This window comes from Ranitomeya imitator, chromosome 2 (assembly GCF_032444005.1).
Source record: "Ranitomeya imitator isolate aRanImi1 chromosome 2, aRanImi1.pri, whole genome shotgun sequence".
Lineage (NCBI taxonomy): Eukaryota > Metazoa > Chordata > Amphibia > Anura > Dendrobatidae > Ranitomeya > Ranitomeya imitator.
Window position 1 is genome coordinate 808,953,907 of NC_091283.1, and position 15,294 is coordinate 808,969,200.

A 15,294-nucleotide genomic window follows, 5' to 3' on the forward strand; every position below is an offset into this window, starting at 1 on the left:
GCTGGAGATTCGCTGGCAGTAACCACACATCGCTCTCCTGCTTGATGGCATTCCAGAGCTCCTGCGCTGTGTGGCTTCGATGCCCCAATGAAACTAGTTTCAAGACGGCCTGCTGACGTTTGGCCACGGCTGTGCTCATGTCGGTCATAGGTAAACGTTCACGGGTCCATGTGGAGGTGGACTGTGACGGATCCTGCAGAGAGGAATCAGAGGAACTGGTGTAAGAGGAGGAGTCGATGCGTACAGACTGGATTCCTGCAATCCTTGGAGTGGGCAGGACACGTCCTGCGCCACTCGCACGATCTGTACCTGGCTCAACAACATTAACCCAATGGGCAGTGAGGGAAACATATCGCCCCTGTCCATGCTGACTGGTCCACGCATCGGTGGTGAGGTGGACCTTGCTACTGACGGCGTTCAGTAGCGCATGTTTTATGTTTGCCTCAACATGCCTGTGCAGGGCAGGGACAGCCTGCCTGCTGAAGTAAAAGCGGCTGGGCACCTTGTACTGTGGGACTGCCAATGCCATCAAGTCACGGAAGCTGTCAGTCTCCACCAGCCTGAACGAGAGCATTTCCAGGGACAACAGTTTGGCAATGCCTGCATTCAGAGCCTGTGCTCGGGGGTGGTTGGCCGAGAATGCCCGCCTTTTCTCCCATGCCTGGACTACCGATGGCTGTAGAGTAGACTGGGAGTGTGAGGATGACTGGGAAGGTGGTGCTGTGGGTGGAATTACACTAGGTCTCTGGACAACAGTGGAGGAAGAGGCAACACGAGATGAAGAGGTGGTAGCTGCCGCTGTTGGTTGGCCTACGTCTTCACTGTGTTTCTGTAACTCCACCGCGTGCCTGTTCCGCACATGTTTCCACATATTTGTGGTATTGAGGTTGCTGACACTTTTACCTCTTTTTACTTTCTGATGACACAGCTTGCATTTGACAAAACAAATGTCATCTGCAACTGTGTCAAAAAAGGACCAGGCACTGCAAGTCTTGGGAGCGCCCTTTTTGGCTTTGGAAAGAGACAGGCTCCTAACGGGTGCCAAAGTGGAGGCTACAGGCTCCGCAGTCTTCCCCCTCCCTCTCCCTCTTTGGCCCGTAAGGGGAAGCTCTTCCTCAGAGCTGCTCCCACCACCTTCCTGTTCCTCACGCCACGATGGGTCAAGGACCTCATCATCTCCACTACCCTCTGCCACCAACTGCTCCTCCTGGGTAGTCTCGGCAGCACAGTACGCATCAGAAAGCGGCACCTGAGTTTCATCATCAGATGCGTACTGCGCTGTGGTCACCGGAGGCACTGGCCCACCTGCCTCTTCAGAGTCAGAGAGATAAAGCTTTTGGGCATCACTGCACACTGCCTCTTCTTCCATTTCTCCAATGCTGCTTGGCTGGCCCCCTGTTTCCAAGCCAAGAGATTCAGAGAACAGAAGTAGAGACGGCTCCTGTCCTGGGCTCTCTGACTGCCTGGCCAATTTGGCAGGTGGTGAAGAGAAAGATGGCTGCTCTCCAGTGCTCTGTGCCTGAGAGGATGTGGCACTAACTGAAGTCGATGCCGAGGCGTTAGCTGCCATCCACCCGACAACGGCTTCAATTTGGTCTTCACGTAGCAGCGGTGCACGGCGCTCTCCGACAAAGCTGCGCATGAAGGACTGTTCCCTGCTGAAACTGAGTGACGACGAGTCACCGGCGCCCGCAGCAGGCACAGAATCACCACGTCCTCTCCCTGCTCCTCTCCCTGCTCCGCGCCCACGCCCACGTGCCTTACTCCCTGCCCTCTTCATCTTGGTTGACAGATAAAGATAAGCAGAAAAGTACTAAGGCCTTAGTGTGCTTATTCCTGAAATGCTCCTCCTAACAGGTGTAAGAAACACTAATGTTGTAAATTGTGGACTAAACTTTATTATTTTTCAAATGTGGCCTACACAAGTGTTAAGTTGTGTTTGGTGAACTTAACTTTTTTTTTGGTGCAGATCGGGCTACAGAGCTAGTTTAAATCACACGGAGACCGTATAGACAGCCGTAAACGGCGCTGCAAGGCCAAAAAACCCTCCTCTCGGTTATCCTATATAGTGTTTTTCCACTATTTAGCTGGATACGAGTGGAAAGACACTAATAGGAATTTTTTTTTTCAAATTTTAAACTGGCTGCACTATTTGAAAAAAAGGAAATTGTTTTTCAAGGTATGAGGCAGTAACGCACCCTGAGCTGAATCCAACCGGCTATGGCTGCACACAGACTACAGGGCGAGCTGCGCTCACACAGAGACCGTGCAGACAGCCGTAAACGGCGCTGCAAGGTCAACAAACCCTCCTCTAGGTTATCCTATATAGTGTTTTTCCACTATTTAGCTGGATACGAGTGGAAAGACACTAATAGGATTTTATTTTTTCAAATTTTAAACAGGCTGCACTATTTGAAAAAAAGTAAAATTTTTCTCAAGGTATGAGGCAGTAACGAACCCTGAGCTGAATCCAACCGGCTATGGCTGCACACAGACTACAGGGCGAGCTGGGCTCACACGGAGACCGTGCAGACAGCCGTAAACGGCGCTGCAAGGCCAAAAAAACCTCCTCTAGGTTATCCTATATAGTGTTTTTCCACTATTTAGCTGGATACGAGTGGAAAGACACTAATAGGAATTTTTTTTTTCAAATTTTAAACTGGCTGCACTATTTGAAAAAAAGGAAATTGTTTTTCAAGGTATGAGGCAGTAACGCACCCTGAGCTGAATCCAACCGGCTATGGCTGCACACAGACTACAGGGCGAGCTGCGCTCACACAGAGACCGTGCAGACAGCCGTAAACGGCGCTGCAAGGCCAAAAAACCCTCCTCTAGGTTATCCTATATAGTGTTTTTCCACTATTTAGCTGGATACGAGTGGAAAGACACTAATAGGAATTTTTGTTTTTCAAATTTTAAACAGGCTGCACTATTTGAAAAAAAGTAAAATTTTTCTCTAGGTATGAGCCAGTAACGAACCCTGAGCTGAATCCAACCGGCTATGGCTGCACACAGACTACAGGGCGAGCTGGGCTCACACGGAGACCGTGCAGACAGCCGTAAACGGCGCTGCAAGGCCAAAAAACCCTCCTCTAGGTTATCCTATATAGTGTTTTTCCACTATTTAGCTGGATACGAGTGGAAAGACACTAATAGGAATTTTTTTTTTTCAAATTTTAAACAGGCTGCACTATTTGAAAAAAAGTAAAATTTTTCTCAAGGTATGAGCCAGTAACGAACCCTGAGCTGAATCCAACCGGCTATGGCTGCACACAGACTACAGGGCGAGCTGGGCTCACACGGAGACCGTGCAGACAGCCGTAAACGGCGCTGCAAGGCCCAAAAACCCCCCTCTAGGTTATCCTATGTAGTGTTTTTCCACAATAGAGCTGGAGACTGGTGGAAAAACACTAATAGGAAATTTGAGAAAAAATGTGCAGCAGGCTGCACTAAGAGCAAAAAAGGACAACTGTGTGAGGCAGTGTGAACCCCCCCTGAGCTGAATACAACCGGGTATATGGCTGCACACAGACTACAGAGTGAGCTGCACACACACACACACACACAGAGACCTTGCAGAACGCTGTTAAAACAGCGCTGCAAGGCAAGAGCAAGGTGAACAGTGAAGAACACACAGCGTTTTGCTAAATTAGCCTTTGGAAAGGAAAATAAAGCAATTAGCTAGCTCGACTGGCCCTCAGTTAGAACACAGCGTCCTGTCCCTAACTGAAATCACAGCAGAGTGAGCGCACAATGGCGGCAGCGTTTTTTATAGTGCAGAGTGACATCATTTCAGCAGCCAATCCAAGCCTTGCCAGTACTTACATGCCCACCATGCTAAACAGGATGTGCCCACACTTCCAATCCTTCCTCATTGGCTGCTGCGTTCAGTTTGAATTCTGGGAACTTCCGATTCCGGTATCCGATATGCGGGAAGTATCGGAATTCGGTATCGGAATTCCGATACCGCAAATATCGGCCGATACCCGATACTTGCGGTATCGGAATGCTCAACACTACTGATCAGCATTACTAAACAGAAGCTAGAACATATTGCGATCACATGAATTTAACAGAACGTGTCTCACAGCTCTCGAGTTGCAGGGTGCACGTTTGCTTATCCATAGGATACTTTGTTAGGTCCATACTGCATGCGACTGTCGTCGTTATCCTGAAACAAAAGAAATAAAATTCCTAATAAATTATGCGGTAAAAAAGACATTACCGTATACGCCTCTTATAAAAACTACGGTCATCCAACATTATAGTTCTTACACTACAATGTTTATCTTAATTTTATTTTGCACTTTTATTTTCCTTCTGTATGCCTAATTTTCAGACTTTTCTTCAGTTTAACCCCTTCATGACCGGGGGATTTTTCGTTTTTCCGTGTTCGTTTTTCGCTCCCCTCCTTCCCAGAGCCATAACTTTTTTATTTTTCCGTCAATTTGGCCATGTGAGGGCTTATTTTTTGCGGGACGAGTTGTACTTTTGAACGACATCATTGGTTTTAGCATGTCGTGTACTAGAAAACGGGAAAAAAATTCCAAGTGCGGTGAAATTGCAAAAAAAGTGCAATCCCACACTTGTTTTTTGTTTGGCTTTTTTGCTAGGTTCACTAAATGCTAAAACTGACCTGCCATTATGATTCTCCAGGTCATTACGAGTTCATAGACACCAAACATGACTAGGTTATTTTTTATCTAAGTGGTGAAAAAAAATTCCAAACTTTGCTAAAAAAAAAAAAAAATTTGCGCCATTTTCCGATACTCGTAGCGTCTCCATTTTTCGTGATCTGGGGTCGGTTGAGGGCTTATTTTTTGCGTGCCGAGATGACGTTTTTAATGATAGCATTTCGGTGCAGATACGTTCTTTTGATCGCACGTTATTGCATTTTAATGCAATGTCGCGGCGACCAAAAAAACGTAATTCTGGCGTTTCGAATTTTTTTCCCGCTACGCTGTTTAGCGATCAGGTTAATACTTTTTTTTAATTGATAGATCGGGCGATTCTGAGCGCGGCGATACCAAATATGCGTAGATTTGATATTTTTTTTATTGATTTATTTTGATTGGGGCGAAAGGGGGGTGATTTAAACTTTTATGTTTTTTTTATTTTTTTCACATTTTTTTAAACTTTTTTTTTTTACTTTTGCCATGCTTCAATAGCCTCCATGAGAGGCTAGAAGCAGGCATAGCACGATCGGCTCTGCTACATAGCAGCGATCTGCTGATCGCTGCTATGTAGCAGAATTGCACGTGTGCTGTGAGCGCCGGCCACAGGGTGGCGCTCACAGTGACGGGCAATCAGTAACCATAGAGGTCTCAAGGACCTCTATGGTTACCATTCACAAGCATCGCCGACCCCCGATCATGTGACGGGGGTCGGCGATGACGTCATTTCCGGCCGCCCGGCCGGAAGCGGTAGTTAAATGCCGCTGTCTGCGTTTGACAGCGGCATTTAACTAGTTAATAGGTGCGGGCAGATCGCGATTCTGCCCGCGCCTATTACGGGCACATGTCAGCTGTTCAAAACAGCTGACATGTCCCGGCTTTGGTGCGGGCTCACCGCGGAGCCCTGCATCAAAGCAGGGGAGCCGGCATCGGACGGTATAGTACGTCCGATGCCGGTAAGGGGTTAAATATCTGAAAAAAATATAGTGTTATACTACTCAGCAAGATCTCTGCTCTCATTTATAAATGTGCAATTGTAGACTGGTATGGTAGAATGTTAGACCTGTAGTCCAATGTTGACTATTTGATTAAGCCAGTTGAAGGAATTGTCCAGTTGGATTTTCACATGTTTTATCATAATATTTATGCCAAAAAGCTTGTTAATTTTTTATTCGGTTGTTCACTTCACATTGGAAATTTGGTTTTAGGTCTAAAAGAGAGCCTTATGAGTGGTAGACAATGTTAGTATTAATAGTCTGGGACTCATCGCCCGTGTATTTGGTGAGTGGTGGCAGCGTGTATGAGCGGGTTTGTGGCCTGGGTTGGTGTGTGATTTATGCTCCCATTACAGCATAGGACAGAGGTTGAATGTTGGACAGAGTGGGGAGATAAATAACCCTTGCAGGCACAACTCCAAGTCACGTGTGAGAGCGGACACGTGACGAATTAGTGACACCACAGAGTAGGGATCCGTGACAATTGAGCTTCCAGGGCTGCTGAGCGCAGATGGAAAAGATCCCACTCCAACAAGCACTTCATTGCATTCAAACAGTCCCTCAATACTTTCAAGACCACACTCGCCACAGCAAAACAAACCTACTTCTCATCTCTCATATCCTCCCTGTCTCACAACCCTAAACAGTTATTCACACCTTCAATTCTCTCCTCTGTCCCCCAGCACCTCCTTCCCCACTCATCTTAGCTGAAGACTTTGCCACATTTTTCAAGCAGAAGACTGAGAACATCAGAGATAGTTTTAGTGAACAACCCCAGAGCCCTTCTTCCCAACTACCCAGCCCTCCACCTCCAAAACCAACTTCTCCACCATTACAGAAGATCGACTCTCCACTCTACTCTCAAGATCGCATCTTTTCACCTGTGCACTTGACCCGATCCCATCCCATTTCATCCCAAACCTCACCACAGTCTTCATCCCAACCCTAACCCATCTCTTCAACCTATCACTATCAACTGGTGCTTTCCCCTCAAGCTTTAAAAACATGCCTCAATCACACCTATCCTCAAAAAGCCCTCTCTTGACCCATCCTCTGTATCTAGCTATCGCCCTATATCATTTCTCCCCTATGCCTCAAAACTACTGGAACAACACGTCCATCTTGAACTGTCCTCCCATCTATCTTCCTGCTCCCTCTTCGACCGCTTACAATCAGGCTTCCGGTCACACCACTCCACTGAAACTGCCTTAACTAAGGTCACCAATGACCTATTAACCGCCAAGAGCAAGCGACACTACTCTATCCTCCTCCTCCTGGACCTGTCCTCTGCCTTTGACACAGTGGACCATTCCCTATTACTACAGACCCTCTCATCCCTTGGCATCACAGACTTGGCCCTATCCTGGATCTCATCATACCTATCAGACCGGACATTCAGCTTCTCCCACTCACACACCACCTCCTCACCTCGCCCTCTATCTGTCGGAGTCCCGCAAGGTTCAGTTCTAGGGCCCCTGCTCTTCTCTATCTACACCTTTGGCCTGGGACAGCTCATAGAAGCTCACGGTTTTCAGTATCATCTCTATGCTGACGACACACAGATTTACATCTCTGGACCAGATATCACCTCCCTACTAACCAGAATCCCTCAAATGTCTGTCCGCTATTTCATCCTTCTTCTCCGCTAGATTTCTAAAACTTAACATGGACAAAAGAGAATTCATCATCTTTCTCCCATCTAAGCGACCCCCCCAACGAACCTATCCATTACAGTAAACGGCTGCCCACTCTCCCCAGTCCCACAAGCTCGCTGTCTTGGGGTAATCCTCGACACTGATCTCTCCTTCAAACCGCATATCCAAGCCCTTTCCACTTCCTGCCGCCTTCAACTCAAAATTATTTCACGGATCCGTACATTCCTAAACCATGAATCTGCAAAACCCTAGTCCATGCCCTCATCATCTCCCGCCTAGGCTACTGTAACCTCCTGCTCCGTGGCCTCCCCTCTAACACTCTCGCACCCCTCCAATCTATTCTAAACTCTGTTACCCGACTAATCCACCTGTCCCCCCGCTATTCCCCGGCCTCTCCCCTCCGTCAATCCCTTCTCTGGCTCCCCATTACCCAGAGACTCCAGTACAAAAGCCTAACCATGACATACAAAGCCATCCACAACCTGTCTCCTCCATACATCTGTGACCTCGTCTCCCGGTACATACCAGCACACAACCTCCGAGTCTCAAGATCTCCTTCTCTACTCCTCTCTTATCTCCTCTTCCCACAATCGCATACAAGATTTCTCTCACGCATCACCCCTACTCTGGAACTCTCTACCACAACACATCAGTGACTCGCCTACCATCAAAACCTTGAAAAAGAACCTGGAGACCCACCTCTTCCGACAAGCCTACAACCTGCAGTAACCACCGATCGACAAAACCGCTGCACGACCAGCTCTACCCTCACCTACTGTATCCTCACCCATCCCTTGTAGATTGTGAGCTCTCGCGGGCAGGGCCCTCTCTCCTTCTGTACCAGTTGTGACTTGTATTGTTCAAGATTATTGTACTTGTTTTTATTATGTATACCCCTCCTCACATGTAAAGCACCATGGAATAAATGGCGCTATAATAATAAATAATAATAATAATAAAAGTATGTAGAAATTCTAAATTGGAAAACTTATTTACTACTACCCCTTTGGATATCAAGAATAGTACAGTAACTTCTTTTGCAAAACTTTAGCACACTGTAATATACTCTGTATTATGTGGTTCTTTGGAAGAGTATTTGTCTGGTTACTGAGTGTGTGAAGTCGATCATTTTCCATACCTTAAAGCGTATAGTACTGTCCCATTTGGATAAATTCGTATAAGACGATTTTCTACGGTGATGTCATGAAGAAATGACTTTTTGGAGTCCACTATGAATGTGTCCGGGACCCACAACAATTCCACCAGACGACCATCTAAACTTAAACTCTTGTTGCCTTCAAAGCAGAGTCGCTCATCGGTCCAGCGCTGTCTAAGGAATATGGTGGCTGTGTAATCCTGGAAAATGAAAAGAGTGTTCAAATGTGTCTTACAATATGGATTCTAGTTATTAATCCATTAAAAATAAGTAATCAGCCAATAAATGTAGTTACTCAGCAAGCTGGATTTCCATCCATTAGACATGTCCATCAATACAATTGGAGGGGCAACCATAGAAGTATAAAGTGAAGGGGCATGGGGAGCACTCTGTGTAGAAGAGGGGGAAACCGTGGGCCTTAAACTATCAGAAAGTATGGGAACCATAGGAGCATTTTGTGTGGTAAAGATGAACATGGGGAGCAGTCCATGAGAGAATAAAAGGTGATATATGAAGAAGCCTGTGATAAGATAGCTGACATGGCGAGCAGTCGGTGTGAGAAATATGGCAACGTGGGGAACAGTCTGTGTGAAAAATGGTGGCATGGGCAGTTTGTGAGAAAGAAGTTGGGATGGGGAGCAGTCTGTGTGAAACTGAAGACAACATGGGGAGCAGTCTGTGAGATAGAAGGCAACATGGGGAGCAGTCTGTGTGACATAGAAGGAGATATGGGGAACAGTGTGTACGAGATAGAAGGAAACATGAGGAGCAGTCTGTGAGATAGAAGGCAACATGGGGAGCAGTCTGTGAGATAGAAGGCAACATGGGGAGCAGTCTGTGAGATAGAAGGCAACATGGGGAGCAGTCTGTGAGATAGAAGGCAACATGGGGAGCAGTCTGTGAGATAGAAGACAACATGGGGAGCAGTCTGTGAGATAGAAGGCAACATGGGGAGCAGTCTGTGAGATAGAAGGCAACATGGGGAGCAGTCTGTGAGATAGAAGGCAACATGGGGAGCAGTCTGTGTGAGATAGAAGGCAACATGGGGAGCAGTCTGTGAGATAGAAGGCAACATGGGGAGCAGTCTGTGAGATAGAAGGCAACATGGGGAGCAGTCTGTGAGATAGAAGGCAACATGGGGAGCAGTCTGTGAGATAGAAGGCAACATGGGGAGCAGTCTGTGAGATAGAAGGCAACATGGGGAGCAGTCTGTGAAATAGAAGGCAACATGGGGAGCAGTCTGTGAGATAGAAGGCAACATGGGGAGCAGTCTGTGAAATAGAAGGCAACATGGGGAGCAGTCTGTGAGATAGAAGGCAACATGGGGAGCAGTCTGTGAGATAGAAGGCAACATGGGGAGCAGTCTGTGTGTGAGATAGAAGGCAACATGGGGAGCAGTCTGTGAGATAGAAGGCAACATGGCGAGCAGTCTGTGAGATAGAAGGCAACATGGGGAGCAGTCTGTGAGATAGAAGGCAACATGGGGAGCAGTCTGTGAGATAGAAGGCAACATGGGGAGCAGTCTGTGAGATAGAAGGCAACATGGGGAGCAGTCTGTGAGATAGAAGGCAACATGGGGAGCAGTCTGTGTGAGATATAAGGCAACATGGGGAGCAGTCTGTGTGTGAGATAGAAGGCAACATGGGGAGCAGTCTGTGTGTGAGATAGAAGGCAACATGGGGAGCAGTCTGTGAGATAGAAGGCAACATGGGGAGCAGTCTGTGTGAGATATAAGGCAACATGGGGAGCAGTCTGTGTGTGAGATACAAGGCAACATGGGGAGCAGTCTGTGTGTGAGATAGAAGGCAACATGGGGAGCAGTCTGTGTGAGATATAAGGCAACATTGGGAGCAGTCTGTGTGTGAGATATAAGGCAACATGGGGAGCAGTCTGTGTGTGAGATAGAAGGCAACATGGGGAGCAGTCTGTGTGTGAGAAGACAACATGGGGAGCAGTCTGTGAGATAGAAGACAACATGGGGAGCAGTCTGTGAGATAGAAGGCAACATGGGGAGCAGTCTGTGAGATAGAAGGCAACATGGGGAGCAGTCTGTGTGTGAGATAGAAGGCAACATGGGAAGCAGTCTGTGTGTGAGATAGAAGGCAACATGGGGAGCAGTCTGTGAGATAGAAGGCAACATGGGGAGCAGTCTGTGTGTGCGATAGAAGGCAACATGGGGAGCAGTCTGTGAGATAGAAGGCAACATGGGGAGCAGTCTGTGTGTGAGATAGAAGGCAACATGGGGAGCAGTCTGTGAGATAGAAGGCAACATGGCGAGCAGTCTGTGAGATAGAATGCAACATGGGGAGCAGTCTGTGAGATAGAAGGCAACATGGGGAGCAGTCTGTGTGTGAGATAGAAGGCAACATGGGGAGCAGTCTGTGAGATAGAAGGCAACATGGCGAGCAGTCTGTGAGATAGAAGGCAACATGGGGAGCAGTCTGTGTGAGATAGAAGACAACATGGGGAGCAGTCTGTGAGATAGAAGGCAACATGGGGAGCAGTCTGTGAGATAGAAGGCAACATGGGGAGCAGTCTGTGTGATAGAAGGCAACATGGGGAGCAGTCTGTGTGATAGAAGGCAACATGGGGAGCAGTCTGTGTGAGATAGAAGACAACATGGGGAGCAGTCTGTGAGATAGAAGGCAACATGGGGAGCAGTCTGTGAGATAGAAGGCAACATGGGGAGCAGTCTGTGTGATAGAAGGCAACATGGGGAGCAGTCTGTGTGATAGAAGGCAACATGGGGAGCAGTCTGTGTGAGATAGAAGACAACATGGGGAGCAGTCTGTGAGATAGAAGGCAACATGGGGAGCAGTCTGTGTGAGATAGAAGACAACATGGGGAGCAGTCTGTGAGATAGAAGACAACATGGGGAACAGTCTGTGTGAAACTGAAGACAACATGGGGAGTAGTCTGTGAGATAGAAGGCAACATGGGGAGCAGTCTGTGTGAGATAGAAGGCAACATGGGGAGCAGTCTGTGAGATAGAAGGCAACATGGGGAGCAGTCTGTGTGTGAGAAGACAACATGGGGAGCAGTCTGTGAGATAGAAGACAACATGGGGAGCAGTCTGTGAGATAGAAGGCAACATGGGGAGCAGTCTGTGTGTGAGATAGAAGGCAACATGGCGAGCAGTCTGTGAGATAGAAGACAACATGGGGAGCAGTCTGTGAGATAGAAGGCAACATGGGGAGCAGTCTGTGTGTGAGATAGAAGGCAACATGGGGAGCAGTCTGTGTGTGAGATAGAAGGCAACATGGGAAGCAGTCTGTGTGTGAGATAGAAGGCAACATGGGGAGCAGTCTGTGAGATAGAAGGCAACATGGGGAGCAGTCTGTGTGTGCGATAGAAGGCAACATGGGGAGCAGTCTGTGTGTGAGATAGAAGGCAACATGGCGAGCAGTCTGTGAGATAGAAGGCAACATGGGGAGCAGTCTGTGTGAGATAGAAGGCAACATGGGGAGCAGTCTGTGAGATAGAAGGCAACATGGCGAGCAGTCTGTGAGATAGAAGGCAACATGGGGAGCAGTCTGTGTGAGATAGAAGGCAACATGGGGAGCAGTCTGTGAGATAGAAGGCAACATGGGGAGCAGTCTGTGTGTGAGATAGAAGGCAACATGGGGAGCAGTCTGTGAGATAGAAGGCAACATGGCGAGCAGTCTGTGAGATAGAAGGCAACATGGGGAGCAGTCTGTGAGATAGAAGGCAACATGGGGAGCAGTCTGTGTGTGAGATAGAAGGCAACATGGGGAGCAGTCTGTGAGATAGAAGGCAACATGGCGAGCAGTCTGTGAGATAGAAGGCAACATGGGGAGCAGTCTGTGAGATAGAAGGCAACATGGGGAGCAGTCTGTGTGTGAGAAGACAACATGGGGAGCAGTCTGTGAGATAGAAGACAACATGGGGAGCAGTCTGTGAGATAGAAGGCAACATGGCGAGCAGTCTGTGAGATAGAAGACAACATGGGGAGCAGTCTGTGAGATAGAAGGCAACATGGGGAGCAGTCTGTGTGTGAGATAGAAGGCAACATGGGGAGCAGTCTGTGTGTGAGATAGAAGGCAACATGGGAAGCAGTCTGTGTGTGAGATAGAAGGCAACATGGGGAGCAGTCTGTGAGATAGAAGGCAACATGGGGAGCAGTCTGTGTGTGCGATAGAAGGCAACATGGGGAGCAGTCTGTGTGTGAGATAGAAGGCAACATGGCGAGCAGTCTGTGAGATAGAAGGCAACATGGGGAGCAGTCTGTGTGAGATAGAAGGCAACATGGGGAGCAGTCTGTGAGATAGAAGGCAACATGGCGAGCAGTCTGTGAGATAGAAGGCAACATGGGGAGCAGTCTGTGTGAGATAGAAGGCAACATGGGGAGCAGTCTGTGAGATGGAAGGCAACATGGGGAGCAGTCTGTGAGATAGAAGGCAACATGGGGAGCAGTCTGTGAGATAGAAGGCAACATGGCGAGCAGTCTGTGAGATAGAAGGCAACATGGGGAGCAGTCTGTGAGATAGAAGGCAACATGGGGAGCAGTCTGTGTGTGAGATAGAAGGCAACATGGGGAGCAGTCTGTGAGATAGAAGGCAACATGGCGAGCAGTCTGTGAGATAGAAGGCAACATGGGGAGCAGTCTGTGTGAGATAGAAGACAACATGGGGAGCAGTCTGTGAGATAGAAGGCAACATGGGGAGCAGTCTGTGAGATAGAAGGCAACATGGGGAGCAGTCTGTGTGATAGAAGGCAACATGGGGAGCAGTCTGTGTGTGAGAAGGCAACATGGGGAGCAGTCTGTGTGAGATAGAAGACAACATGGGGAGCAGTCTGTGAGATAGAAGGCAACATGGGGAGCAGTCTGTGAGATAGAAGGCAACATGGGGAGCAGTCTGTGTGATAGAAGGCAACATGGGGAGCAGTCTGTGTGATAGAAGGCAACATGGGGAGCAGTCTGTGTGAGATAGAAGACAACATGGGGAGCAGTCTGTGAGATAGAAGGCAACATGGGGAGCAGTCTGTGTGAGATAGAAGACAACATGGGGAGCAGTCTGTGAGATAGAAGACAACATGGGGAACAGTCTGTGTGAAACTGAAGACAACATGGGGAGCAGTCTGTGAGATAGAAGGCAACATGGGGAGCAGTCTGTGAGATAGAAGGCAACATGGGGAGCAGTCTGTGTGTGAGAAGACAACATGGGGAGCAGTCTGTGAGATAGAAGACAACATGGGGAGCAGTCTGTGTGAGATAGAAGACAACATGGGGAGCAGTCTGTGTGAGATAGAAGGCAACATGGGGAGCAGTCTGTGTGTGAGAAGACAACATGGGGAACAGTCTGTGAGATAGAAGGCAACATGGGGAGCAGTCTGTGTGAGATAGAAGACAACATGGGGAGCAGTCTGTGAGATAGAAGGCAACATGGGGAGCAGTCTGTGAGATAGAAGGCAACATGGGGAGCAGTCTGTGTGATAGAAGACAACATGGGGAGCAGTCTGTGAGATAGAAGGCAACATGGGGAGCAGTCTGTGTGATAAAAGGCAACATGGGGAGCAGTCTGTGTGAGATAGAAGACAACATGGGGAGCAGTCTGTGAGATAGAAGGCAACATGGGGAGCAGTCTGTGTGAGATAGAAGGCAACATGGGGAGCAGTCTGTGAGATAGAAGGCAACATGGGGAGCAGTCTGTGTGAGATAGAAGGCAACATGGGGAAGAGTCTGTGTGATAGAAGGCAACATGGGGAGCAGTCTGTGTGAGATAGAAGGCAACATGGGGAGCAGTCTGTGAGATAGAAGGCAACATGGGGAGCAGTCTGTGAGATAGAAGACAACATGGGGAGCAGTCTGTGTGAGATAGAAGGCAACATGGGGAGCAGTCTGTGTGAAACTGAAGACAACATGGGGAGCAGTCTATGAGATAGAAGGCAACATGGGGAGCAGTCTGTGAGATAGAAGATAACATGGGGAACAGTCTGTGTGAAACTGAAGACAACATGGGGAGCAGTCTGTGAGATAGAAGGCAACATGGGGAGCAGTCTGTGTGAGATAGAAGACAACATGGGGAGCAGTCTGTGTGAGATAGAAGGCAACATGGGGAGCAGTCTGTGAGATAGAAGGCAACATGGGGAGCAGTCTGTGTGAGATAGAAGGCAACATGGGGAGCAGTCTGTGTGTGAGAAGACAACATGGGGAGCAGTCTGTGAGATAGAAGGCAACATGGGGAGCAGTCTGTGTGAGATAGAAGACAACATGGGGAGCAGTCTGTGAGATAGAAGGCAACATGGGGAGCAGTCTGTGTGAGATAGAAGACAACATGGGGAGCAGTCTGTGAGATAGAAGGCAACATGAGGAGCAGTCTGTGTGAGATAGAAGACAACATGGGGAGCAGTCTGTGAGATAGAAGGCAACATGGGGAGCAGTCTGTGAGATAGAAGGCAACATGGGGAGCAGTCTGTGAGATAGAAGGCAACATGGGGAGCAGTCTGTGTGATAAAAGGCAACATGGGGAGCAGTCTGTGAGATAGAAGACAACATGGGGAGCAGTCTGTGAGATAGAAGACAACATGGGGAGCAGTCTGTGTGAGATAGAAGGCAACATGGGGAGCAGTCTGTGAGATAGAAGGCAACATGGGGAGCAGTCTGTGAGATAGAAGGCAACATGGGGAGCAGTCTGTGTGATAGAAGGCAACATGGGGAGCAGTCTGTGAGATAGAAGGCAACATGGGGAGCAGTCTGTGTGATAGAAGGCAACATGGGGAGCAGTCTGTGAGATAGAAGGCAACATGGGGAGCAGTCTGTGAGATAGAAGACAACATGGGGAGCAGTCTGTGTG

At 48.3% G+C, this 15,294-nt stretch overlaps 1 protein-coding gene across 1 annotated transcript in view; it reads right to left on the reverse strand.

The window, feature by feature from the left end:
- Positions 1-15,294, reverse strand: part of LOC138667803 (gamma-aminobutyric acid receptor subunit pi-like) — a 196,376-nt gene that overhangs the window by 47,760 nt on the left and 133,322 nt on the right. The window contains exons 5-6 of the mRNA XM_069755894.1: positions 8,462-8,679; positions 4,089-4,171 (exon numbers count right to left, since the gene is read on the reverse strand). Coding sequence (XP_069611995.1) covers positions 4,089-4,171; positions 8,462-8,679 — 301 coding nt within the window. The remainder of the gene's footprint in view (positions 1-4,088; positions 4,172-8,461; positions 8,680-15,294) is intronic.